This window comes from Scylla paramamosain, chromosome 47 (genome assembly GCF_035594125.1).
Source record: "Scylla paramamosain isolate STU-SP2022 chromosome 47, ASM3559412v1, whole genome shotgun sequence".
NCBI classification, from domain to species: Eukaryota; Metazoa; Arthropoda; class Malacostraca; order Decapoda; family Portunidae; genus Scylla; species Scylla paramamosain.
Window position 1 is genome coordinate 4,837,501 of NC_087197.1, and position 10,000 is coordinate 4,847,500.

Below are 10,000 nucleotides of genomic sequence, written 5' to 3' on the forward strand. Positions count from 1 at the left end.
TTCAGCTCTGTCTGTCAACATCTACCTTTCCTTCTTGCTGGAAGTTTGCCTACATTCAACCTGTTCCTAAAAAGGGTGACCGTTCTAATCCCTCAAACTACTGTCCTTTTGCTTTAATTTCCTGCCTATCTAAAGTTTTTGAATCTATCCTCAACAGGAAGATTCTTAAACATCTATCACTTCACAACCTTCTATCTGATCGCCAGTATGGGTTCCGTCAAGGCTGCTCTACTGGTGATCATCTGGCTTTCCTTACTGAGTCTTGGTCATCCTCTTTTAGAGATTTTGGTGAAACTTTTGCTGTTGCCTTGGACATATCAAAAGCTTTTGATAGAGTCTGGCACAAAGCTTTGATTTCCAAACTACCCTCCTACGGTTTCTATCCTTCTCTCTGTAACTTCATCTCAAGTTTCCTTTCTGACCGTTCTATTGCTGCTGTGGTAGATGGTCACTGTTCTTCTCCTAAATCTATTAACAGTGGTATTCCTCAGGGTTCTGTCCTGTCACCCACTCTCTTCTTATTATTCTTTAATGATCTTCTAAACCAAACTTCTTGTCCTAACCACTCCTACGCTGATGATACCACCCTGCACTTTTCCACGTCTTTTCATAGACGTCCAACCCTTCAGGAGGTAAACATTTCACGCAGGGAAGCCACAGAACGCTTGACTTCTGATCTTTCTAAAATTTCTGATTGGGGCAGAGCAAACTTGGTATTGTTCAATGCCTCAAAAACTCAATTCCTCCATCTATCAACTCAACACAACCTTCCAGACAACTATCCCCTCTTCTTCAATGACACTCAACTGTCCCCCTCTTCTACACTGAACATCCTCGGTCTGTCCTTTACTTATAATCTGAACTGGAAACTTCACATCTCATCTCTAGCTAAAACAGCTTCTATGAAGTTAGGCGTTCTGAGATGTCTCCGCCAGTTTTTCTCACCCACCAGCTGCTAACTCTGTACAAGGGCCTTATCCGTCCATGTATGGAATATGCTTCACATGTCTGGGGGGGTTCCACTCATACTGCTCTTCTAGCCAGGGTGGAATCAAAAGCTTTTCGTCTCATCAACTCATCTCCTCTAACTGACTGTCTTCAGCCTCTCTCTCACCACCTGTCTCCTACTGCTATTTTCATGCTAACTGCTCTTCTGATCTTGCTAACTGCATGCCTCCTCTCCTCCCGTGGCCTCGCTGCACAAGACTTTCTTCTTTCTCTCACCCCTATTCTGTCCACCTCTCTAACGCAAGAGTTAACCAGTATTCTCAATCATTCATCCCTTTCTCTGGTAGACTCTGGAACTCCCTGCCTGCTTCTGTATTTCCACCTTCCTATGACTTGAATTCTTTCAAGAGGGAGGTTTCAAGGAGGTCGCTGATTATTTTCAATTTTTTTAGTCTGAATGTTTTCGATTTTCTACAAAAGTAATCTAAACTGAATGTTTTTGATTCTTGCCAAGAAGTATTATTTTCGACAACCCATTTTATGTTTTTTTGGACTGTTTTCGACACAACTCTTACACATTTAGTGTCCGTTTTGGATTATTTTCGACACAACAATTACCTAGCTATTTACAGTTTGGATTATTTTCGACACATCATTGACCTAAATCAATATTTTTTGGAATATTTTCGACACTTCATTCAGCCATTTTAGACCTTCTTTGATTATTATCTTGTTAGGTTAGGTTAGCTTAGGTTAGGTTAGGTTAGGTTAGGTTAGGTTAGTTTTTATAGTCTTTTGTTTAAGTCTAAACGTGACGTGATGTGACAGTTCATTTTATCCAGTGTCGAAAACATTCAGAATTTACCATTTTTTAGTGTCGAAAACATTCAGTTCAATATTTTTTTACTGTCGGAAACATTCATAGTGAAGTTTATTTAGTTTCGAAAACATTCCAACCAATGTTTTTAATGTGTCGAAAATAATCATGATTGAAAAATATATTGCAGAACCATCGAAAATAATCAGTCTAAGTTGCCAAATCATTGTCGAAAATATTCATTCTTAAACATGTTAGTCTGTCGAAAACGTTCAGACTAAAAAAATCGAAAACAATCAGTCCACCCGTTTCAAGACACTTATTCATCAGTTTTTGACCACTGCTTTAACCCTTTTATGGGACTGGCATTTCAGTGGGCATATTTATTATTGGATTTTTGTTGCCATTGGCCAGTGTCCTTCCTACATAGAAAAAAAAAAAAAAAAAAAAAAAAAAAAAAAACACCTATCTTCAAAATTTAGAGTTAAAATATTCCATTTTCTGTTTCAGTGTTTTTTTGGTTCACTGAGGCTTTATGGCACACTATGGTAAACTAGATATGCTCATAACTTCATCATAGCTGTGTCTGCAAGTGCATGGGGATTGGTCTTTGCCAGCTGAAGAAGCAACATTACACCACCATCACCACCAAGGCTGGCAAGTCAATGAAGAGGAGTGTCCTTGAAAGCAAGAATCTGACAGACCATGTAATTTACAAGTCTTCCTCCTAATATGGCAAGGCAGTCAGTTAAAAGAACAGCAGCAAGAGAGATGAAGAAACACATCTGGGCAAGTTTCATTCATTTCACTGCAAAGGACAACCTGCAAAACAGACTCTGCCCTGATGGTGCTAAGTCATGGTGCTGAGTCAAGAGAGTGGAGGCAAAGAGCGAACAGCCAGTACCACACAGAGGGAAGAGCCTCTATCTCGGCAACATAGAACTGGAGAATCTAGCCCTAATCAAGTCTGTTTATATGGACCTCACCAAACCTGAACTCCTGCAGAGGTGCTTGAAGGGAAAGACCCAGAACCCCAATGAGAGCCTCCACTCAAAAGTGTGACACAAGATCTCCAAGGAAAAGTTCTTTGGCAGCTACAGGGCTATATCAGCAACCCAAGTGACAGTCTTGGACTACAACTTTGGCTACGCTGCAGCAAACTACTTGGTCTCTCTGGGGTTCAGGAGCTCTCCCCACATCCTCAACACACTAGGCAGAAGGGACAACAAAACTAAGAAGATGGGAACAACACCCAGGAATAAGGCAAAGACGAAAACAAGAATGGATGACAGCCAGTACACGTCAGGAGGGTTTTAGACACCTGAGCACCAACCTGGCTACAATGAGTGGGATGGTGTCCCCATCACACTTGCAACTGCAAGTATAAAATATTCTCATGCAAGAGGAGGGCCAGGTGACAAAATACTTTCAAATAGATTTACATGATGAAAAAAAAAAATAATAAAAAATAAATAAATAAAATCAATAAATGAATAATAATATATATATATATATATATATATATATATATATATATATATATATATATATATATATATATATATATATATATATATATATATATAATATTAGTGACCTACTAATGACTTTTTGGGGACACTAAATTTTCAAGGCTGATTTCTCATTAATAAAAAAAAATAAATAAATAAAAATAAATAAAATAAAATAAATAAATAAAAAATAAATAAATAAATAAAAATAAATAAATAAAAACACTCCAGGAAAAGTAATGAACCTACTTCAAAATGGTGTGTTGCACCCAAAACAACAATGAAAGGGCTAAAATCTTATAAAGCTAAATAATTCTAAGTAAAAAAAAAAATAATAAGTATTACTACAAAGAAAAAACAAAAATTTACACCAGACATATTTTGTTTTTTATACATATATATATATATTATGAAGCTATCCAAAAAACTCTTGTGAGAATTTAGTACATGGATCAAGTTTACTAGAGAAACAAGGAAATATATAATACAACTAAAAATAGTAAACTAATGTTGTCTCAAAAATAATTGAAAAAATGACAGATTAAAAGATTAAAAAAACATGCAGAAATTTCTGCTGCTATTGCCTTCAAACCTGGACACAAGCATTGTGATATTTAGCTTGTTGCGTAAACATTTCAGCTCACTATAACAATTTTGACAGAAAGGTGAAAATGCCCCCATTAAGCAATTGTGTGGTGTGCTCCAGTGAGCTCACTCTCTCTCTCTGTATGTGTGTATGTATGAAGGAGTTATGAGAAACATGGTGGATGGGGAGGGACAGGAATGTGGATGTGGAGGGGGAGAGGAAGACAGCAGGCCCAAGGTTCATGTCAAAGGCAGCTCTAGCCAATGAGAGCTGCCATGAAAAAAAAGAAAAATAAACAAAAAATAAATGAATAAATAAATAAATGAATAAATAAATAAATAAATAAATAAATAAATTGAAAATGTTGCTTTTGTTAAAAAACATAGGTAGGAAAGCTGCTGCATCAAGCAGAGAGTCGTCTGTACATATATACACCTTTTTTTATCAATATGATACAAAACTAAATTTTTATGTAATTTTTTTACTCTGCCCCCCCCAAAAAAAAAAAATTTTAACAACCTTGATTTAAGAAGATTATAAGTATTTTAACAGAATCAACTGGAAATTATTAGGGTCTTGAGGTATTTTTTCATAATTCTATTAGTCAGTTTTTGTCGGGGATATTTTCAAACTTTATGACATTTTAACAGACTGTACAGGAGATTATCTGGGCTCTGAGGGATGTTGTTTATAATTGTAGTGATAGTCTAACAAGGTTGGCAATACTTCAACACACTCTGCTGGAAACTATTATGCTTTCAAGACTGTTTCCATGATTCTGGTGGTGGTTCAGTGACACCTTCTGCAGTGTGAATGAAAAAAGAGAAAGCAAAGCATTTCAAAATACCAAACAGTAGTAGCAGTAGTGATATTAATAGTGGTGGTAGTAGTAGTAGTAGTCTCACCATAGGGATGACAATACTAATTCTTCAGCCAGCAGGAGCAGGAGCAGGAGCAGGAGCAGGAACAGTAGCAGGTACAGCAGCAGCAGCAGTGCTAACTAACAACCTGCCTTACTCAGCTACCTGGAAAAAGAGGCATGAATGAGTGTCACAGGAAGAGAAAGGAAGAGTGGTTCAGTTGTAAATATACTGTCAAGGCTCACACCTTCACCCACCCACTACTGCTCGGCACCTAACCTTGTGTCACCCGCCGTCATATGCAACAAACACAACAGCAGGCAACACCTAAGGATAGGTGAATCTTACACTTGTCTTAGGTACAGCTGTGTTTGCTTCAGGTTCACCTGCTGTGTCTGCAGCCACTGCTGTGCCTTCAAACATCATCTTGAGAACCTTTGGGGTCAAAGTCTTCACCTCTCTTTAGGAACTGCCACCACCCACCACACACTTTTTATTCAACACTTAGCTACCATTGACCAGTGCCCCTCTTACATAAAAAGGAATAAATAAAATAATAATAATAATAATAATAATAATAATAATAATAATAACAATAGTAATAATAATGTAGTATTTGTCTTAGGGAGGTGGAGGGGGGGCAAACCTTAGACGTTTTCCCAAAAAATCTACAAAGGCAACTATAGGGGTGTTGACGTGTAGACTTTTCAGTCACCAGGGCCCTTAAGACACATATTTCCCTTAAGGTACTCAGGATAATCACTCCTACACACGGATATGTCTCTCATGCCCTTCTGGTTCGCAAACCACCGAGTCACTAAGAGCAGGCCACAGGTTGTGTCAGAATTATAATGTTTATACCTGCGTGATATGAACTGTCAAACCTGGCAAGATTAACGAGTGTGTGGGGCCGTCCGTATCTCTAATTGATAAGGCATCTGTTAGCGTGTTCAATTTCATTTCTCGTGGTCAACACGCACCCTCTGCTGCCGTCACTCCTGACAACAAAGCAGGTATTGTTCTGGGGGCAGAGATGCTAGGAACGCCACCACTGCCACAGGCGATGCCAGGGGTGGCCTCGCTGGCGTCACTACCATCACTACTACGGCAGGGCAACTATAGGGCAGGGTAAGATAATCTGTACTGAACTCTCTCTCTCTCTCTCTCTCTCTCTCTCTCTCTCTCTCTCTCTCTCTGTCAGCAAGTGCGACTGCTTGATAAGAAACCAACTCGTGCTGACACACACACACACACACACACACAGTAGCAACAGGAAAGCGTGACAAATATAGGAGAGAGAGAGAGAGAGAGAGAGAGAGAGGGGGGTGCGTGGAGTGAGATCAAAGTCAAGGAAGGGACCAATTCACGCCAAACACTAATATTACCTTCTAATATATATATATATATATATATATATATATATATATATATATATATATATATATATATATATATATATATATATATATTGAGATATTGAGATGCTGGTATGTATGTTTACTACTACTACCAATAAACAACGGAATGGCAACACAAAAACAAATACGATTGGTAAACACAAATTTTCACCTACCACACCTCCCTATTGGCGTACATACACACGTACACGTACACATACACACTATATGGACACATGTGCGCCTCCTTCACTCCCAGACACAACACACTCACTGCAAGAAAGGGTCAGGAGACGAGATACATCACACACTCTCCATACAGGGTCTGGATTCGCACTGTTTGTTGTTAGGCTCAGTCGGCAGTCGCTCACGCTGTCTGAACTCTGAAATTCTGAATGTCTGATTCGCTAAGTTATACCACGTGACCAGAGGGAGGGGCATTCGGTGGGCTTGCTAATTCATCTTTCCTGTACAAATAAATAATATATTAAAACTATTACAAAGAAATCCATAAAATTGCTATGTTCATATTTTTTTCCATAAAAGTCCATTTCTATCTCGTTTTATTAGATTCAGGTATTGGTATTGATCGAATATATGGCACACAAAAAAAACATTGTTGAAGTAAAAATTAGCTATTGCAATTCAAAAGCCAAAATATGCTAATCAGCCTTACGTTAAAAACAAGGAGTATCAAAAGGAGACGCTTTCCCGCGCCGTTTCCCGTCCCAGACAAGAGAACCCAGTGGGCGGAGCTTACAGCCACCAGATACACACACCCAAAACATTGCCATCTCACGTGTTGACCTATGGGAATTTACTATTTTTTTTTCTTCTTTCTTCTTCTTCTTCTTCTTCTTCTTCTTCTTCTTACATACTAAACGGAAATACGAAAGAATTGATGGTTTGAGTTACGAAAAGTACATTATAGTTTCATAAATATGTTAAGTAGACCAATAACATTTAAGACTAATAACCACAATATCGAAAGAAATACACCAGACGTTTCCAGGAGAAATGGTAGTAATTTTTTTTTTTATTGTTTATTGCATGACAAGGCAAGAACAGTAAGACGTAAATTCAATCATTAGATACATTTTAAGTGTACAGTGACATGATCTCTCACATAATTCTAAATAAGTGGTCTAAAGCCTAATATCACACACACACACACACACACACACACACACACACAAAGAGAGAGAGAGAGAGAGAGAGAGAGAGAGAGTATACCAAGTAGAATAAATTTTCAGGCCATCTTTCACCTGATACACATTTTATTTCTCATCCATCTATATCCATATGTATATGTACGTATGTATATGTATGTGTGTACATGCATATGTATATGTGGACATGATCTCGTCCACCCATATGTCTGCCCCAAAGACAGCTTCCCACTTCTCACCCAAGCTGAAGAACACTATGATCTGATTTGTATGTATGATTTACCGTCTAAATCCTGGTGGCACGGCACAACACCACTATTGCAGTCTTTTGTGGCCACAGATATGTTGGCTGATCTGAAAGCAATAGCAGAAAACAGGAAATGAGGGGCGGTACGCCAGTGTTTCCCTATACTCAAAAGAAAGAAAGAAAAAATAAATAAATAAATAAACAGCTGATATTACAAAAAGACGCGCCAAAAGATTTCCCTAAAAAAAATGACGGTCATGATGCGCATTATCAACTAAATACTGTTTTAAACGTAACAAAGTGACTAGTGTGTGATTTTTTAACTACATATTTTAGATAAAGGAAAATGGAAGGGGTAAAGGAGATGGGCTTCGTTGGTATTTTAGTTAACCCAGTCTCGCGTTCACTGCAATGCTTTCACATCTCATCTCTCATAGCCCCTTTCTTTTCTAGCTGTAGACCTTATATAAAGTGCATTTATCCTTTATTTTTGTTTATGTTATCTAGCAGAATATATGAAAGAAACCTCTCATCTGCAGGTGGTGGTGGTGGTGGTGGCCGTGTCAATGTTTACAAACAATGGAGCACGTGGCGGAAGAAGAGGCAGGCAAGGAGGGGCAGGCTGTGTTATGCTCCACCTATGATGACCTGCCCGGCCTGCAGCCCTGGGTGGTGGCGCAACTCAAGCAGCTCAGTCAGTAGGCCAATATGGTTTGATTTATAATGGCATCCCCACTCTCTAAAGACGAAAAATAGCATCCTTAGTTTTTACCTCTAAATGTCTGGATAAGGAGTGTTGGAAGCCGAACCAGCTAACGGGTGGTGGGGCAATGCAGGCAGCTCTGTTAGCAGGCCAACATAGATCGGTTACTAAGTACATAGGTACTGTGTAATTAAGAAAAATACCATCCCTAATATTGTCATGATGTGTTTTAGCCTTTCGTAATCTAATTGTTTCTATATATTTATTATTATTATTTTTTTATTTCAGCAGCTCAGTGAGATCAACATAGAGTAATTATTGAGAACAATGGCATTCTATAAGTGAGAAAAATAGCATCTCTAGTTTTCATTTTTAAGTATTGTCATGATAAAGAATTGTAAGCTAATGTAACTAAATGTAATCCTGACTCGACAAATCCTCATATGATTCTGGTATATTATTACATGTGTCTTCAGAAATCCTGCAGCTGACTCCAATCCACAATATTTTCTTCATACAATCTTTACATATAATTGTACTTATGTATAATTATTTTATCTACCACACACTACACCATTCCAAGTTTATCAATCTCTCACTCACTCCTGCACCAGTGTGTCTTTAGAAATCCTGCAGCTGACTCCAATCCACAATACTTTACATAATCTTCACACATAATTATTACACCACACTGTACACCATTCCAGGTTCACCACCAATCCCTCACTCCTGCATTAACCTCTCCCTTCAGAAATCCTGCAGCCAACCCCAATCCAGCAGCACTGCATCCCGCCGGCACTGGAGGGGCGGGATATCATCGGGGCGGCTAAGACGGGCTCGGGAAAAACTCTGGCCTTTGTGATCCCAATCCTGCAGAAGCTGTCTGTTGATCCTTTCGGCATTCACACCCTCGTCCTCACACCCACACGTGAGCTGGCGTTTCAGGTGTGTGTGTGTGTGTGTGTGTGTGTATTTAGCCAGTTGTATTGTACAGGGTTCAAGGTAAAGCTTTTTTATCCTGTCTCCATATCTCTTTTAGTTTGGTCACACTAGCAGCTGTAACCACCTCCTCACTTAAACTATTCCAGAGATCAGTGCTTCAGTATGGGAAATTGTATTTCTTAATATCACTGAGACACTTACTCTTCTTAATCTTTTTGTATGTCCTCTTGTACATTTTATTCCCTCATCCATATGTACCTCCAAAACTTGTCTATCTACCTTTTCCATACTCTATCAACTTGTACAGTGTTATCAAGCCTCCCCTTGTGTGTGTGTGTGTGTGTGTGTGTGTATGTGTGTGTGTGTTTTGATTGAGTTGCTGAGTGTTAGTATGCTGCAGATTGGTGACCAGTTCCGTGGCGTGGGTGGGCCAGTGTCACTGCGGTTGAGTGTGGTGGTGGGCGGCCTGGACATCGTGGGGCAGGGCCGGGAGCTGAGCCACGCCCCTCATGTGGTGGTGGCCACGCCGGGCCGCCTCGCTGACCTCCTGCAGAATTCCCCTGACTTCACCCTTAAGAGGTTATTGTTTATTATTACTGATATGCTTTATTTTTGTTACCTTATGGGATTGGAGTAGGTGCAGGGTAGGGAAGTCTCATTATGAACGGGCAGGGGTAGGCTGGTGTGTGCTGTGGAGCCTTGCTGTGGGTGTGTGTGGCCAGCTGTGGTGTGCCTAAGCTCCTGGGGTGTAGTACTGTGGTCCACAAGATTGTCACTAGGGCCTGACGGGACTGAGAGTGTGAATGTTGTGTGTGAGTGT

At 39.4% G+C, this 10,000-nt stretch overlaps 2 protein-coding genes across 6 annotated transcripts in view; one reads left to right on the forward strand and one right to left on the reverse strand.

Annotated features, from left to right (window-relative positions):
- LOC135094977 (mucin-2-like) overlaps positions 1–7,699 on the reverse strand; it is a 15,716-nt gene extending 8,017 nt beyond the window's left edge. Inside the window, exons 1-3 of one of the 5 annotated variants that reach the window (XM_063995529.1) lie at positions 6,796–6,910; positions 6,394–6,586; positions 4,768–4,887 (exon numbers count right to left, since the gene is read on the reverse strand). The gene's annotated coding sequence lies outside the window, so the exon portion shown is untranslated. Of the gene's footprint in view, positions 1–4,767; positions 4,888–5,070; positions 5,252–5,702; positions 5,912–6,393; positions 6,589–6,795; positions 6,911–7,571 lie in introns of those variants that run through there. The other 4 variants (XM_063995532.1, XM_063995530.1, XM_063995533.1 and 1 more) reach the window with 4 other exon arrangements.
- Positions 5,726–10,000, forward strand: part of LOC135094933 (probable ATP-dependent RNA helicase DDX49) — a 9,648-nt gene continuing 5,373 nt past the window's right edge. The window contains 4 exon segments of the mRNA XM_063995447.1: positions 5,726–5,850; positions 8,075–8,229; positions 8,990–9,183; positions 9,581–9,759. Of these exon segments, the coding sequence (XP_063851517.1) occupies positions 5,756–5,850; positions 8,075–8,229; positions 8,990–9,183; positions 9,581–9,759 (623 nt within the window). The 5' untranslated portion in view covers positions 5,726–5,755.